Source organism: Gopherus evgoodei, chromosome 4, assembly GCF_007399415.2.
Source record: "Gopherus evgoodei ecotype Sinaloan lineage chromosome 4, rGopEvg1_v1.p, whole genome shotgun sequence".
NCBI lineage: Eukaryota > Metazoa > Chordata > Testudines > Testudinidae > Gopherus > Gopherus evgoodei.
Genome location: NC_044325.1, coordinates 113,137,178 through 113,155,016, shown reverse-complemented (window position 1 = coordinate 113,155,016; position 17,839 = coordinate 113,137,178). Strand labels below are relative to the sequence as shown.

The window sequence follows — 17,839 nt, the reverse complement described above, 5'->3', positions numbered from 1 at the left end:
GTTTCTTCATTTGCCAGGGTTCACTTTGCTTGAACATTATAGAACCATCTAGCCTCATATGTGTACACTATCATGTCGGCCTTTTTAAAAACTGCAAGAACATTTAATATAGCAAAGTCATTTTCCCAGGTTAAAAAGTAGAAAGAAAAGAAGGCACCATTATTAGTTGCAAGAACAGACACATTGCCTAGTTCAAAAAATAAAATTAAAAAAGGTAAAAGAATCTGCTTAGCGTCTTCAGTGCAAAGAAAAAAACATTTGTATGCCTTCCCAGGACAAAAAACAGTTTGTTTCTGGAGGAAAATCTGACATTCATTTTTTACCACCACACAGCAGCATTTCATTCCTTTTCTTGCTCAAAGATAAATCAAACTTGAACATACAAAAATGCAAGGTCTCAAATATAAAGATGGGCAACAGCAGCAACAGATGGAGTGAAATCAGCTGTTGAAGCATTTTTGTATAGTTCCAGAGGACATTTCTCACCTGCAACAATCCTGCATCTATGGCAGCTATTCTAAAATCAGCAGTCGATTTGACATGGTATTCAGTAATCAGCTTGAGCAGCCACATAACTGAGGACTTGTCTATATGAAAGGAACACGAACAGTTAGTCTACAGTACACTGGGGTGTAAAATTGCCTTGCACTAGTCTGCCCAACTTGAACTGTCCATGTGGATCCCGCTGCTGTTGTACACTAAAAGTTCCCTAGTGTGCTTTAATCTGTCCATTTCAAAGGAACTAACCATTACTACAGATCAACACTGAAATCAATCACACCTCTAGCCTCTACCACCATAATAATTCTTATCCCAGAGTCACATAAGAGATTTGATTTCTTACAGCAACCTGGACCTATTTAAATACAGAACACTTAGAGATCCAGTCAGGACTGGAATACAAAGACACTGTCCTGGCCCCAAAGAGTTTACAACAGGGGTCGGCAACCTTTCAGAAGTGCTGTGCCGAGTCTTCCATTTATTCACTCTAATTTAAGGTTTTGCGTGCCAGTAATACATTTTAATGTTTTTAGAAGGTCTCTTTCTATAAGTGTATAATATATAACTAAACTATTGTTGTATGTAAAGCAAATAAGGTTTTTAAAATGTTTAAGAAGCTTCATTTAAAATTAAATTAAACTAAAATGCAGAGCCCCCGGACCAGTGGCCAGGACCCGGGTAGCGTGAGTGCCACCTAAAATCAGCTTGTGTGCCACCTTCGGCACGCGTGCCATAGGTTGCCTACCCCTGGTTTACAATCACAGGGAAATGTTGGCATTATATCCATAAAATTTAAGCCGTTTAGCCGAACACAGACAGTTGACTATAGTGTTATATGTGATTTCCCTTAAAGCTTTTCAATAAACAGAGATGTGGAAATCTGAGATCAAGTTTGTAGAAACTGACCCTGGCAACTGTGTGCCTGGGGGTTGGGAGTGGAGGTGAGTGCAAGATTGTACTTCCTAGAGCTTTTAAGCACACTAGCATACTTTTCCTTCTCATGCCACTAGATCAAAGGTGTTACAGTTCTTCCTAACCACTAGTGTACAGTTGCCAGACAGACTTCTTAAAAAACAAAGTATTGTTTAATCTTAATAGCAGAAACAAACCATTTAGTGAAAAGGGATTTTAAAAAGACAGCCTATACATGTCTAACTTACCAAAACTCTACAATCATGTGATAGTGGTCTAGGCAGACTAGCTTCTTCAGATTCCCCAGTGTCAGTCTTGTTTCTCCAAACAGCTCCCCAATAACTACCTTTTCTCTTGAAAGAGCACCTTTACATTCAGCCTTTGGTCTTCTCAGTTCCCATGCTTTGACCCTGCTTGTCAAAAACTAGTCCAGAAGGCTCAGGAGGTCAAGCCAGACTACTCAGAGCCAATGGCTCTGCCACTGTCTCTTAAAACCCATGAAGTGTTTGCTAAGAAGTAGCTCTTTTACATTCATGCTCATTTTTTCCTTACAGCTCGTTGTTAAACTAAACCAATATATTAATACAGTAAACATCTCAGTAATCAGGTCAACAAACTGTATTCATATCACAGGTCCATATCCATCACAAAGGGCAAGAGTCCAACTGTTGCCATTAAGAACTGATACAAAAAATAAGCCTGGCTAAACAAGTAGAATGATCAGTTATTCATCTGTATCAATCCTGAATGTAAGATGAAAACCCTTTCATAGAAACACCTAATTGACAATGCAAGCTTGGCAGGCCCTGGTTCTTTCAAGTAAATATCCAGAAGAAAAGTTACGGCATCTCAAAATCCAAATGAAGGATAAGCCAGTTGTAACAATACATCTACCTTCCTTCAGAATCCCTAGACTGAAGGAAGGTAAATGTGAACATGCTTCCTTCCATTGCCCTAGCAATTCCCTCCTCCTGATAGCATAATAAAGCCTGTGGTTTATTTAGCAGTAAACCTAGGACCCAGAGAAAAGAACAAACAAATTAAAAACAAACAAAATCATGAAATAGTCCGATACACAAATCAAAGCAAGAGTTTGAGTAAGAAACAAAACTCACATAATAAATAAAGCTATAAATAGAGTACAACTGTTCTAACTAAGAATCAAGCTGGTCCTCAGTCTGTCTCTGAAAGAGGATGACCCATCACCAACAAAAGGCATTCTTCTGTTCTCACTATATTGTAGTCTGTCTGCCTTGACCAAAATAAATTATATAATAATAATAATAAAGCGTACCCTGATGATATTTGAGGCAATCAAAAAGCTGCTGAAGCCAGAACTATAAGGTTGCATTTTCATAGTCATACTCCTGTTATCTATCCAAAGCAAAAACTTACAAATGTCTAAAACCATGCAGAAGTTGTTATATTGTATAAAAACCCCATGAACAGCAGTTTTCATCTTTATTTTTAGAACTATCAGTGAAATAAACAGGCAACTGCTTTTAAAAAGGAACAAACACTGCAATAAGGAATATGATACCAAATACGGTACACTTATCTTCCACATGCTAGCCATATATCAGACATGTTTAGCATCCCATCTCAGAGGATGGGAGTATGAAATTGACTTCTCTAATAGAATAGTTAATTTCAGTGGTGGTTTTACAGCTTATCCAATAGTACTATGTCTGCACACACAAAACAGCCTTTCTGAAAGTTTATGTGAGTGCAGAGTGAGCGATATATTATGTGTCAATGACACAAGCAGCAGCATGAATCACCCACATGAGCAACACTGGCCTTTTCATGAAACTTACACGAACAGACCCGTCACTGAATTGGGCTTTGGCCGCTATTATTTATATTTTCACAAACACTGAAGTTTGCAGTGCAAGATGAGGTTTTTGGAGACATATTTAAAAACATAACCCAGATCACCCAGCCTTCAAGGAAAGGAAAGAATGCTTCACTCAGGTCAGAGTCTAGGCCTCAAACAAGAAAATAATATTAGAACACAGAATTCTACATCCCCCTCCCCCCCACAACTACTGTACAAACATTAATCTTCACAATGCCCCTGTGATGTAGGTAAATATTATTCTCAATTCAAAAATGGGGAAATTGAGGCAGGAAACAGCTGTGGTTCAGCAGAAAGGGCAGAGGAAAAGGAGTTCCCATCACTGACACTGACACTATAACTTTGGACAAGTCACTCAGGCCTTGTCCTCATTAGGAGAAAAGATGGGCTCTTACCTCATGTTAGATAAGACACAGCAACAAACACAAGGTAAAATCCTAATGAAGACAAGACAGTCTGTAGTTTTCACACAAGTTAGCAGGTCCAGGCAAAGACTATAGAGGAGCCTAGTCTTTGCTTGGACCTGCTAACTTGTGTGAAAACTACAAACTCTTTTGTCTTCATTAGGATTTTACCCTGGTTTGTTGCCATATCTTAGTTCATAGAAGGTAAGAACACTTTCTAGTGATGAAAATCCCTCTACCTCTATGACTCAGTTTCTCTAACTGTAAAACAGGGATAGTTATACTTTTCATCTTTGTGAAGCACTTCAATATCTATGGATTAAAAGGGATTGTATCAGTGGTAGGGTTTAATTACTATTATTAGTGACTTGTGTAAAGCCACAGAGAGTGAAAGGCTCAAGAATAGATTTCAGAAGTCCTCAGGTTCCAGCTCGATCCTCATTATTCTAAACCACAGTATCTTTCAGTGGGCCTCTAATCTAAAATAATAAAGAGAGAACCCTTCATTTCTGGCCAATGGCATTTTTCTTCCCCCTACAATTTGTCAGCAGAAATCTTCAGTAAAATAAAGAAGCAGCTCAGTTCCCAAGGCAAGATGTTTAGTAAACTGTAACCTTAAGAGCCTAACTTTTGTATCTTTCCAACTTTAAGTTTTAAAAAACTAATTCTTATTGCCAACGCTACATTCCCCCCAACTGCTGTCTGGTTCTACTTCCTACATGACAATCCTCCTATATCCAGTGAAAAGTAACCTGACTTAGTCATGAAACGTAAAGATTTCTCTAGAGGAAATGAGTTATCTGACCAGACTTGCCAGTAGGTGTGTCTGGTAAAGCAATGCAAAGTCACCCTTCCTTCAGGGCTAAAAATTGTATTCCATGTAAGTGTTGGAGTCTGTGTGTGTCCCCTGAAGTAAAATGCAGAATAACTCTGGGTCACCACCAAAATTTGTAGCTTTTTTCTGTGCTTTCACCAGATTGCAGTCCAAGTACCACCAACTACTTATGGGAGTGGCTTAGCCCATCTCCCTGGCACTAACAAAAAAAACGACTGATTTATCTTAAATAAAGATGAAACATGGAAAACTGATTCGCTCTGTTAAAATATCAGATTAAGGCTATGTCTACACTGCAGTTTATGTCAGCATAATTTATGTCGCTCAGGTGTGAATAAATCTCTCACACCGCCCCCCAAGTGACATAAGTTACACTGATATAAGTGCCAGCGTGGACAGTGCTATGTTGTTGGGAGAGCTTCTCCCATCAACAGAAGCTTCTGCCGTTCTTGGGGCTGGAGTAGTTAAATAAATGGGAGAGCTCTCTCCCGCCAGCTTAGAACAGCTACATTAGAGTGCTTACAGAAATGAAGCTGCACCCACAGGTGCCAACTTTTCCCAGTGCTAGTCGGTGCTCAAGCCCCCCCACAACCCCTGGTCCTGCCCCACCCCCTCCTGCCCATGCCCCACTCCCATTCCAACTCTTTCCCCAAAGTCCTCTCCCCAACTCCGCCCCCTTCTTGCCCCATTGGACCCCTTCCCCAAATCCACACCTCGGCCCCGCCTTTTCCCCTGAGCACGCTGCATTCCTGCTCCTCCCCCATCCCTCCGCGAGCTTGCTACAGCTGTTTGGCAGTGGCAAGCGCTGGGAGGGAGGGGGTAGAAGCGGGATGTGGCGCACTCAGGGGAGGAGGTGAAGGTGAGCTGGGGTGATGGGGTGAGCTGCCAGTGGATGCAGAGCAACCATCAATTTTTCCCCGTGGGTGATCCAGCCCCGGAGCGCTCGCAGAGTTGGTGCCTATGGCTGCACTGCTGTAAACTCTCTAGGGTAGCTGTGCCCTTAGTCACAAAGTTTCATGGCACAGATTGGAGTTGCCACAATGTTTGTTGTGGTCAGAAAGGCGCTTGGCTGTTACTGGGAGGGTTTAAACAAACATCTTATATCTTGGGTTCAGCCATGTCCTTGCCTGTCCTTCTGGCTGACCAGACAGTTGTTTGTTTTTTTTTAATTCTCCCAGCTTTCAGCTCATATACCTACAACATTTGATCTAAGTTTTCCAGCAACGTGATCCATGTCTTCTATGCCAGGCAATGAGTCCAGTCTTTCCTCACCACAGAAAATTCTCTCCTGCCACCTTGCCAAACTAGTTGAGGTTGAATTGTGTGTTCTTCCACTTCCCTTCTTCATTTAATTCTATCTTCACTTTCTGAATGGAAGTTCCAAGCGATCAGTTTTTACCAACTTCTAGCCTGCTTGGGCTAAGGGCATAGACTTGTAACAAAAGGCTATTAGACTAAAGCAAAAATCTATTAGCTGCTGTGGGTGGACCATAGCTCTGCATAACGATAGAACAGCAAAGAGGCAAGGGAACTCAGGTGTAAGGCTGGGGTACTGTGCGGACATGTGACAAGGTCTCCCTCGCTCCTAAAGAGCTGGAGTTAAGGGTTGGGGAAACAGGGTACCCTAAATCTTTCCATTGCTTGGTGAGGGACAGTATATAGCCATGGTAGAAAGCAAAACTACTCAGATTTAACTAACCCAGATCTCTTCATAATTTCCACAAGTGATGTTGAGTGCAAGTGCTCTTCATTAAAACTACTTTGAGGGGAAAGGTTTTTAGGTTAGCCCTTTAATGACCTTTCTGTCTCAGTTCAGGACAACTACACCAGTCTTCCTATTCTAGGCTCCAGCCTTCTTAGCCATCACGTCTCTTGGGTGAAGACAAGCATCTCTTTCGCTCCTGACCACTGCATGTCCAGGCTGCACAGTCCCATGACTATACTAGGATATCTTCCGGCAAAAGAGACTGCCTAAGCAGACCTGCTTCACTTCTCTACTCAGAGAAGGTAGACATTGTAATTGCCACAGTTAAGTTATCACACAGCCCTTTATAAGTGGGCACTTTTATTTTTAAAGTGAAAGCACTAAGCATTACAGACAAAAACATTAAGAAGAATAAAAACCTATACACATGCTAATAAGCTGATCAGAGATCACCCCATCACTCCAACAAGGGTTTTGGTTGGTGGTTAGTCCTTCAAAGGTCACACAGGGATTTCTCCTGTGGTCACAAGTTCATCACAGCTTCAGCTCAGAACCAGTACCCACGTCTTGTGAGGCCTCAGTGGGCCAAAGACCACTGAATCTTTTGATGTAAATCATGTAAACCAGAGGTCCTGTCCTTTTGCTGGATCAGAAAAAAAGCCACAAAACAGATCATCATCAGGTTATTAACCCAAAAATCTCTGATTGTTGATTCCTGGAGAATCCAGTTTGAACTAGTTTATGTGAACCTCTCCAGGAACTGGATCTTCCCTGGAAATGTTACAACCGGAGTGACTTTGACTAACCACCCCATACTGTTCTCAGTTTCTGAAGGAGCTGTATTTTTACCCCTTCCATGGAAATACATACAATCCCCGGGATCCCATAAGCAATTCCATTTTTAATACAATGGGCCCCACGATATTAAGTAAGTTTAACTTACTTCAATAAGGTTTATCCAGGACATTGGGGGAAGATTACCCTATTTGTCAGACTTATATAGCAAAAGCTAACTGCACAATCATTTTCTTTTGAGTTGCTGTGTTGGAATAACTATCTCTTATCTACATTTTTGCTTTTGTTTTACATGAATCAGGTTAAAAAAAGAGAAAGACTGCCAGTTAGACAAGGTTACTATTTTCAAATCTCTTTGCATACAATTAACCAACAAACCTTATACACTTCTGCAAGGCAGGTGAAATATTTTCCACTTCACAGAAGGGAAACTGATGCAGAGAATGAATTAAATTGCTTAGAATAGCACTAGTGAATTAGCGGTGGAGCTAAGTTTACAGCTATAGAGTGGCTGGCCGCCAGGCCACACAGTCCCATAGACAACACTGTATCTCCGTCATATCAGAGATTATGACCATTCATGCAAGAATGAAACTGGGGCAGCAAGAAATATCCTGCATTGAGGGTGTACAAACACAAGTTTACTTATGCTACAATTAAGCCTCCTCTGTGTTACCTAGAAAAAATATACACAGGAAAAAACAGAATGTCTCCCGTAGCCTCCTTGCAGTCAGACAGTTCACAGATACAAGCTAGTTTCCTTCAACATCCTCCAATCCTGATTAGCCAGTGTCTATAAACCTCAAGGCTGAAAAATATATACGCATGTGTATGCACGCTCTTCTCTAGGAATGAAATATAGTAAAAGTCTGTGGCTGGAAAATGATGGGTTATAGGAAGAAGTCAGAGAACCTCAGGTGAGCCTTTTTCAGATTCTGGGCAGGCACAACCCTCAAATCGGATGCCCGGGGGTAGGATTTGACACACAGACATAACATTGGGTGTCCTGCATCTGCCCAACACTGCTTGTCACTCGGTTGTCAGAGAGCAACTCTAAAACATGCACATCCTCAGTTTATTATACTCCCAATGTTTCTCCAATCATTTATTTTTCTGGTTTTCTGTTTAAGATAATACAGTACATTCAAAAAATTACATTAAAAGAATAGTAAGGCTGCAAAGTAAAGCACTGAAAAGTTAGGAAATGCTGGAATTGAGACAACAGCAAAGAGTCCTGTGGCTGGAATTGAAGTTACACAGCACACAGTGAGTTTCACAGCTATTTGCTGGTGGCAGTGGAATGCAGAGACTGAGGAGAGTATAGTACTGGTTAGAGACCCTGTGCCCATCCCTTATTCAGCTTTTCCACTGTACCTCCACTTCACACACTCCTCCCCCTGTACTCCAGTCCCTCAAGCCCTGGCTCTTTCCCTCTCTATGTCCAAGTACTCCCCTCCAGTTCCCTGCTGCTTTGCTCCCTCCTTCCCCCAGCTCCTGCAACCCCTTCTTCCTCTGCCCCTGTCCCCATCCAACATTCAAAAGACTGTTTCTTCCTCCACCTTGGTGGAATAGGGGGAGCATGGAGAGCACAAGAAAGAGTCTCTTTTCTCCTTTGTGATGCCCAATGCCACTATGGCCCCAGGCCAATAAGAGGAGCAATTACAGGGTGAGTCCTGCTCAGCCCCAGGCTGCAGCATACTCAGCACAGACAATATCTGGAGAATTTAGCTGCCAAATTCTAAACAAGTCTGGGCATGTGCAAACAGCTATTTTTCCAAGGCTCATAACTTGGCCACATTTGAGTAGTTTTTAATGCAACCGCAGAAGGCGCGTCCCTGATACTAGAATAACCCCCGGACAAATTTCAAGTCCCTGAAACAAAATAGAGCTCTAGTACGAGCCTCTAAATGAAATAGTTGGAGCACAAAAAGCAAATCAAAAAATCCCACAAGGACAATGTATCGTTTTTCCTAATCTTGTTCTCAGGAAAGGGTCAATCATTTTACCTGAAACTTTAAAAAAATTCAACTTGAGACAGACACCCAGCATGGAAAAATTTCAGCTTGAACTGATCAAGTTATAAGCAACTGATAACAGGGTCTTATAAATGGAAAGTGTCAGGCAACCTTAACTACAAGTGGCACTACCAACTCTGCTGTCTTTAATTATATATACACCCTTTGCCCCCTACGCAACCCCCTTTCTCAGCCTCTTTAAATTCCTTTAAGAGAATCTTACAGGCATTCGAGAGAAACTCCACATTTCTTGTTAAGTTCAGACCTGAATTGGCTCCAGAATAGATAACCAACTGTTACATTCCTGGAATGACTGTTTACATTCACGTTGCCAAGACATGAACATCAAGAGTTCTTTAACCCAACATGTTACTTACAAATCCAATCTACTGCACTGCACTCAGGTATCTGAAATCCACCTTTTATTTGAAAATTTCCAAATCTATTCCCATTGCACTTTTCCTTCTTCCTACTAATGCTGTTTTGCTAATAAGTCATTGAGCTCCCCACACTCCTCTTCGCTTACAGGCAGCCCCCCAACCTGAAGCAAATACTCACCAGCAACCACACAACAAACACACTAACCCATGAACCTATCCTTGCAAAAAAGCCCATTGCCAACTCTGTCTACATATCTATTCAAGGGACACCATCATAGGACCTAATCACATCAGCCACACCATCAGAGGCTCGTTCACTTGCACATCTACCAATGTGATATGCCATCATGTGCCAGCAATGCTCTTCCGCCATGTGCTTTGGCCAAACCAGACAGACAGTCTCTACGCAAAAGAATAAATGGACACAAATCAGATGTCAAGAATTAGAACATTCAAAAACCAGTCGGAGAACACTTCAACCTCCCTGGTCACCCAATTACAGACCTAAAAGTCGCAATTCTTCAACAAAAATACTGCAAAAAGAGACTCCGAGAAACTGCAGAACTTGAATTAATTTGCAAACTGGACACTATTAAATTATGCTCGAATAAAGACTAGGAATGGATAGGTCATTACACAAAGTAAAAACTATTTCCCCGTGCCAATTTTGCCCTACTGTTGCTCACACCTTCTTGTCAACTGTTTGAAATGGGCCATCCTGATTAACACTACAAAAAAGTTTTTTTTCTCCTGCTGATAATAGCCCACCTCAATTGACTAATCTCGTTAGAGTTGGTATGGCAACACCCATTTTTTCGTGTGTGTGTGTGTGTGTGTGTGTGTGTGTGTGTGTGTGTGTGTGTGTGTGTGTGTGTGTGTGTGTGTGTGTGTGTGTGTGTCTTCCTACTGTATTTTCCATTGCACGCATCATGGATTTTAGCCCATAAAAGCTTATGCCCAAACACATTTGTTAGACTACAGTGCCACAAGTACCTCTCCTCCTTTTTCTTCTCGCTCTGTTAGAATAATGGGTTATGAACCACCCCAGCTCACACGAAGTAAAACTCAATTTATAGCAGTGAATTGACTGGTGGGACATCTGAGAAACAGTAAGATCTGAAGACAGGGCTAGAAGCTCAACTCTCCAAGTTCTAATCTCAGCTTTGCCAATGTCCTTGCCTAAATCCTTTAACTGCTGTGCCTGTCTCCCAATCTATAAAATGGAGGTATTTTAACTAAATCAAAAACTGCCTACTCTGCAGGTAATGTTTGCACAGCAGTACAAACACAGACCTATATATTTTGTATTATACATCTAAATTACTTTGAGATAGCACAGCATGATTTTCAGACACATTAAATAAGTTAAATTTGAAGGTCACTTTCTCCTGCTCCCTACCTATACACACATCCACCGCCCCCACACACACACACACACACACACACACACACACACACACAATTTGGCACAGTCACAAAGTGATGACTAACTCCATTGTCTCTGCCTACTACCCAGCAACCTCACTATCACAGAGAATTCATCAAGGGAAAGAGGCCACTCACACAAAAGGGTTGAACATAAAATGTCTGAGAACCTTTTCCCACCACCTAACATATGGGGAAACTGAGACACACAATATTCATACAAAATATTACAGAAAACTCCCACTCTGTGACAGATAGTAAGTCACATTTTTAGACCACTAAAGGTGTGCATGAGGTACAACAAGAAAAACTACTACTTTTCTTTGGGCTAAATGTCAGTAGTATGTCTACACAGCCTTTGGCAGCGAGTTTCCCAGAATGGGTCAAGAGACTGGGGTTTGTGTTACCACACTAAAAACAGCTGTGTAGACCAGAGGTCGGCAACCTTTCAGAAGTGCTGTGCCAAGTCTTCATTTATTCACTCTATTATTATTCACTTTCATGTGCCAGTAATACATTTCAATGTTTTTAGAAGGTCTCTTTCTATATGTCTATAATATATAAATAAACTATTGTTGTATGTAAAGTAAATAAGGTTTTTAAAATGTTTAAGAAGCTTCATTTAAATTTAAATTAAAATGCAGAGCCCCCCTGACCAGCGGCCAGGACCTGGGCAGTGAGAATGCCACTGAAAATCAGCTCACGTGCCACCTTCGGCACACGTGTCAGATTGCCTACACTGTCTACACCAGGGGCTTTGACATTATGCTTGGGCTGCAGCTCAGGCTCTGAAGCTCACCTGCCTCCTTAGGATTCAGACCCTGAGCTCCAGCCCGAGCCTCAGAGTCCACACAGCTATTTTTAGCATGGTAGTGTGTGCCAAAGACTACCAACCTGGGCTGGGAGGCCCGCATACCCAGTAAGTGCTCCAATTGAAGGGCCCTCATTTAGGGCCTCATTCAGAGCCTGTCAAGAACGCCCGCATCTTTCCAGGTGAGGCAGCAGCTTGCCATCGATGAGGCCTCATGAGATTCTCAAGAAAACCTTTCAATGCACAGTGCATAACCTTTCAAAACATCTGTACACGCAGATTATTTCCTATTCAATTACAAATCACAAGATGCTCAAAAATGAATATATTCTACTAAAAAGTCCACCATGTGCAAGGGGACTGAAACAAGCAACAATGAATTAGAAAGGCTGGATCATCTATTTTAAGACTGTCTAGTTGAAGAGGAAAACATGGTGTTTTAAAAACACACACAACAACAGATCTTCAGTACCAAGCTTTGTTTTGCAATACTGTCCCACCACACCTCTTTTCTCTGGACTCCAAAACGTACCCTAACCAGACAGCAGTTTACTGCCAAGCAGAGTTAACCCGTAACATCTTGTAATTACAACTCCAACATTGGCTGTGTACAAAGCCACTGAAATATTGATAGCCCTTCCTGATAAACAGGTCTGTCACAGTTATAGAAAAGTCATTACAGGGAAGAGAAAAAAGGCAAGCCTTCCAGCAGGAGGTAAATCACTGTGGCACACGTTGTAAAGTGCACAGTGCATGGAAGGCCCCCATTCCCTCCCGGCTCTGTTGGAAAAAGACAACAGGTATGCAATATTTATATGGTTTAAAGACTCAGAACTGAAGATCATTTGACAATTAGGAGTTCAAAAGCATAAAGGATTTTTGTTGACTCAATGTGAGCTTTTAGCTACATATGAATACACTAGTTTCAGGTGTGACAAACTAATGGGGCAGTTCTTGATAGTATATAGAAAGGTTCTCTTTTTGTACTCACCCCCCCCACCCCTTTCCTCTCCCACAACTATGTCCTCTTCTGCAGGTTACTAGGTATAAACAAAGCTACACTCTTTAGGTCTGCCTAATTACTTAGGTCTGCCATTTAGCTCAGAGGGCACTGACACAGAATTAGTTAATAGTAGTCATAGCACCTACTAGAAATGACATCTGGCAGCACAGACACATACGCACTGGGATATTTTGAGAAAGGAATAATTTTAACTCATTTCAACTTCTACCTCCAAGAAAAAACCACAATACACAAAACAAACATTTATCAGATTCTGGTAGGTTCTCCTTAATTAATATAAGATCGTGTGTAGAAATGAAGAAACATCCGTTACAATATTTCATTGCAGGTGGAAAGAGATTTGAAAAGATTAAGTGTTCCAGTGCATTATACATACAAACCACACCCTCTAAGCACCATTCTCACAAGCCAAGGAGGAAGGGTATTGTTCTTCACTAATGTTAAACCCCCATTTACTATCCCTTAGTACAATAATAGACCTTTGTTCATTAGCCTTACTGGGGGTGGTGGAGTGGAGAGAATATGAATATGTTAGAACGGAGAAGGCAGCACGATTCTGCTCCATATGAAAGCATCAGGCCACATTTCAGCAAGTCAGGCCTGATGTCTTTTCTAGATATATAAATCCAGTCAAACTCCCCTGCCCCCACCCCTCTTTTGGATGCAGAAGCATGGAAAAATTAGGTTTGTGAGAAATAAATGATTTATGCCAAAACATTTAAAGCACCAAAATTCCCTCAAACTACTCGTTTGCTAATAGCTAAGAATGTGAGAGCTTTAAAAAGCTTGTTTATTTTGGGCAGATAAAGGAGGTGTTTGCATACAGGAAGACAACAGACAAGGTAGGTAAAATAGTTCAGTGACTTAAAAACCTGCGTGCACAAGCACTAAATGGATTCTGTTTAGGCCTGAAAAAGAAGGCTGTGTGCTGACAGTGGTTTTCCTCATCTGCCTCATCCTTATTGCTATACTGACCCACGGTACAGTAATGATAAGCAGCTCCCCTTCTCTATCCTTCCATGTCTCAGACACTTCCCGTCTCCACTGGACACAGTGCATTTATTTTCAGCTCTCAAGATTCCTTTCTATATGTTCCAGGAATCCTTTAGCCATCCTCTGTCCAGATGGCAACCTTCGGCGGAGGGGAACAAGGTCTTGGAGAGTCTTTTCTTGGCCTGCTTCTCAGCCTGTTGGAACAGCGAGAGGCAGGATGAATATCACACAGACAAGGCTCTGTTGCACTGCAAAAGCCCTCTCTCAATTTCTCTCTAAACTTTCCTCAATACCCTCTTTGTCTTCCATCAATGTTTTAAACCTTTTAATAGCCTCTGCTTTCCAGGGCCATACTTTGTATGATCAACTCTCTACAAAGCCCTGTAGATATCTGATTCTCTAGCAAAGTCCAAAAACAAAGCAAAAGAGCTCAGAAACCAGTGTGAGGCATCCAGAACTTCTGCTTCTTCACAGCATAGGTAGCTGTTTCTTCCAAAGCAAAACTCTGCTTTGACAACAATTAGTTTCTTGGTTCCAGATTTAGTGAAATGCCTTTGGTCTCCATCCCCTGCAAGAGACCGCTCCTGGAAAAAACAATTTATGAACCACAGGTAACTATTACTTTAGTGAGCACATTTTTATCTGACCATCCCAGATAACCATCACCTTCATCTCTAGCTTGGGACAATTATACCAGATGGGAACACCCTATGACAGAAAGAAGCTTTTTTACCATCCAAGGCATCACAGAGTGACCTTATATAGGCTTCATTCCACCATTTCAAAGGTGTGGCAGTGAAGGCAGGAGAAAACATGCTAGTATTGTGTGTCTGACTGGGATGTCTTGGGGAGATTAACAGCCATGCTACAGTGTTTGGGACAGGGATCATGTTTTCCTTTGGAAAACACATAGCATATTTTAGCGCTACATTTGTAACAACATTACAAATATTCTCTTCTGTTATTTAATAGCTGAGTATCATGCTGAAGTCTGGTGTTTCAGTTTCAGGCACTTCCTGTAGATCGTCACTCAAAGTCACATATACTATTTCAGGAACATTTTGGAGAACTAATCATGGCTACCATTTCGCCAACATTCTTCGACCTTTCATCAAGCAGGCATCTATGCACCTTTGCTGGTGCTTAGCTCACCATTCAAGAGTTAAATCACATATCTCTGTTAAATAGCGGGCAATTAACCTCAGCTAAGCCTCATTTGTTACTTGTGTCATTTTGGTCTTCATGCACAAACTATCCATCAATCTTGCAGCCACAAGACAACAGTATCACAATACATGCAAAGCACACTGCTCTGAAAATGGCAGAATTAGCAACTATGGCCATGTCTACACTTACAGTTTTGCAGCGCTGGTAGTTACAGCTGTGTTCGTACAGCTGTGTAGAGCCAGCGCTGCAGTGTGGCCACACTGACAGCTACCAGCGCTGCAGTGTGGCCACATTCACAGCACTTGCAGCGCTGTTGGGAGTGGTGCATTGTGGGCAGCTACCCCACAGAGCACCTCGTCCCATTTTGGCGCTGTGGCTTGTGGGAAGGGGAAGGAAGTGTGCGGGTCTTTCCGCTTCCTGTTCCAACGCCCCGTGGTGCTTTGCTACACATTCTGAGCAGTTTGGTGGCATTGTGAGTCTGCAGCGCGATTTATGAGATTTTTGTTACAAATGGAGCCTGAGCCGCTGAGGACCTTGCTGATGAATGTTGCCAGCACATCACGCATGGCAGTGGAGTTATTCCTTCAGCTGCCAAGTGCCAGTGAGGAGTCAGACGACGATATTGAAACGCCTGACGCTCAAGACACTCAATTGCTTGTGGCAGTAACAGACGTGCTTAGCACAGTGGAACGGCGCCTTTGGGCTCAGGAAACCAGCACTCAGTGGTGGGATCACATCACCCTGCAAGCCTGGGATGACGAGCAGTGGCTGCAGAACTTTCGGATGAGAAAAGCCACTTTCATGGGACCGTGTGCTGAGCTCGCCCCTACCCTGCGGCGCAGGGACACGAGATTGAGAGCTGCCCTGCCAGTGGAGAAGCGGGTGGCTATTGCAATCTGGAAGCTGGCAACTCCAGACAGCTACCGATCGGTGGCGAACCGGTTTGGAGTGGGAAAGTCCACCGTTGGAATGGTGCTGATGCAAGTTTGCACAGCCATTAATCGCACCCTGCTAAGAAGAACTGTGACTCTGGGGAACGTGCAGGACATTGTGGATGGCTTTGCACAAATGGGGTTCCCTAATTGTGGAGGGGCAATAGATGGGACGCATATTCCTATTCAGTCACCATCCCACCTGGCATCAGAGTACGTTAATCGCAAGGGGTATTTCTCCGTGGTTCTGCAAGCGCTTGTGGATCACCATGGGTGTTTCACTGACATTTACTCAGGATGGCCTGGAAAGGTGCACGATGCACGCATCTTTCGGAACAGTGCCCTGTTCAGGAAGCTGAGGGCCGGGACTTTTTTCCCAGACCGCAAGATCACACTAGGGGATGTCGAAATGCCCACTGTGATCCTTGGAGACCCCGCTTACCCCTTAATGCCATGGCTCATGAAACCGTATACAGGGAAGCTTGACAGGAGCAAGGACTGGTTCAACTACAGGCTGAGCCGGTGCAGAATGACTGTGGAGTGTGCTTTTGGCCGTTTGAAAGCCCGCTGGAGGTGTCTTTATGGGAAGCTAGATTTGGAGGAAAGCAGCATCTCCGCTATTATATCCGCGTGCTGTACCCTCCATAATATTTGTGAAGGGAAGGGTGAAAGATTCAGTGAGGAATGGACCTTCGAGGTTCGACGCCTAGAGGATGAATTTGCACAGCCAGAGAGCAGGGCTACTAGAGAGGCCCAGGAAAGGGCTTCAAGGATTAGGGATGCCTTAAGGGAGCAATTTGATGCTGAGAGCCAACAGTAATGTTTGGTGCCTTTGCTGTGCTCCTTTCTACCTTGGGGTACAATATTTACCACTTCCTGCAATAATAAAACGTATTATAAAAGCCATAAAATCCTTTATTCAAAGTATAGTACATAAAAGGCCAGGGGGGTTAGGGTGGTAGACTGTACATTCAGAGGTTTGAATATGTCCTGTTTGGATTACTGTTCAATGTCTGCTGCACTTCAGGATTACTATGCTGCAGGGTAATGGGGGTGGAGTGCACAGGGTAAGAATTGTAGTTATCAGGGCTGGTAGGTGATCGTACAGGTGTTGGGGGCAGCTGGGGGTAATAAGAAACTGGCTGCTGGAGAAAGGTGTTTTGTGCAAATACTGGGGAACAAGAAAGAGAGCTTTGGGAGGGGTGTGGGTTACCACGGTACAGATCTGCCTGCATGGCCACGAGAGACTCGAAAGAGTCAGTTTGGCGAGCCAGGAGGCTTATCAGGTGCTTTGAGGTTTTTTTGGTAGCCAGTTCCTTTCTCCTGCTTTCTATTTTCTCTCTCCATTCCTGTGTCTTCCTACTTTCTCTGTTGTAGTGAATCATAACTGCTTTGATCAATTCTTCTTTTGATTTTCACAGATTTTTCCTCAAGTTCTGCAAGCGACGTGAGGCCGGTGATCCGGCTGCATTAGTCAAGGTCACTAAAAAAAAACATAGATAGAAACATGTAATACACAGAGGCTACATTGTTTATTATCACACAGTGAAGGAGTTTTTAGACTTTTTGTAGCATCCTTCCCACATACCTAACACAACACAGAGAGGCCAGGGAAGCGAAGGCATGGCGAGCAATGGGGTGAGTGTTTCTGCCCCGACTGCACCTGGGAGGGGGAATTGACCGATGGGTCACTGGGGTTTATCTGCACTGGGTACAGGAGGTAGCTGGTGTCCTGCACAGGGGACAGTAGTGAACAGGAAGGTGGCGAGCTGCTGGCCGGGGGGGCGGTCCGCGTAACTGCCGGCCTGCTGGTGGGGGGGGGGGGGGGAACGCACAGCTGGGCTGGCTGCCTGCTGGAAAGTGGTGGTGGGGGGGAGACTGGAGCGCACCGCGGGGATGGCTGCCTGCTGGAAAGGGGGGGTGGAGACCAGAGCGCACCGCGGGGCTGGCTGCCTGCTGGAAAGGGGAGGGAGGGAGACCGGAGCACACCTCGGGGCTGGCTACGTGCTGGAAGGGGGTGGGGAGACCGGAACGCACCGCGGGGCTGGGGAGGGACAGCGAACCTGGCGCCCTGCACTCAAG

The 17,839-nt window shown here is 43.4% G+C and overlaps 1 protein-coding gene across 6 annotated transcripts in view; it reads right to left on the bottom strand.

The window, feature by feature from the left end:
• The window catches only part of MOB2 (MOB kinase activator 2), a 165,676-nt gene that overhangs the window by 88,202 nt on the left and 59,635 nt on the right, over window positions 1-17,839 (bottom strand). Inside the window, exon 1 of one of the 6 annotated variants that reach the window (XM_030560609.1) lies at window positions 487-568. The exons of 4 other annotated variants lie outside the window; for them this stretch is intronic. In XM_030560609.1, the coding sequence (XP_030416469.1) occupies window positions 487-503 (17 nt within the window). In that variant the 5' untranslated portion in view covers window positions 504-568. Of the gene's footprint in view, window positions 1-486; window positions 569-17,839 lie in introns of those variants that run through there. One more of the 6 variants, XM_030560605.1, reaches the window with a different exon arrangement.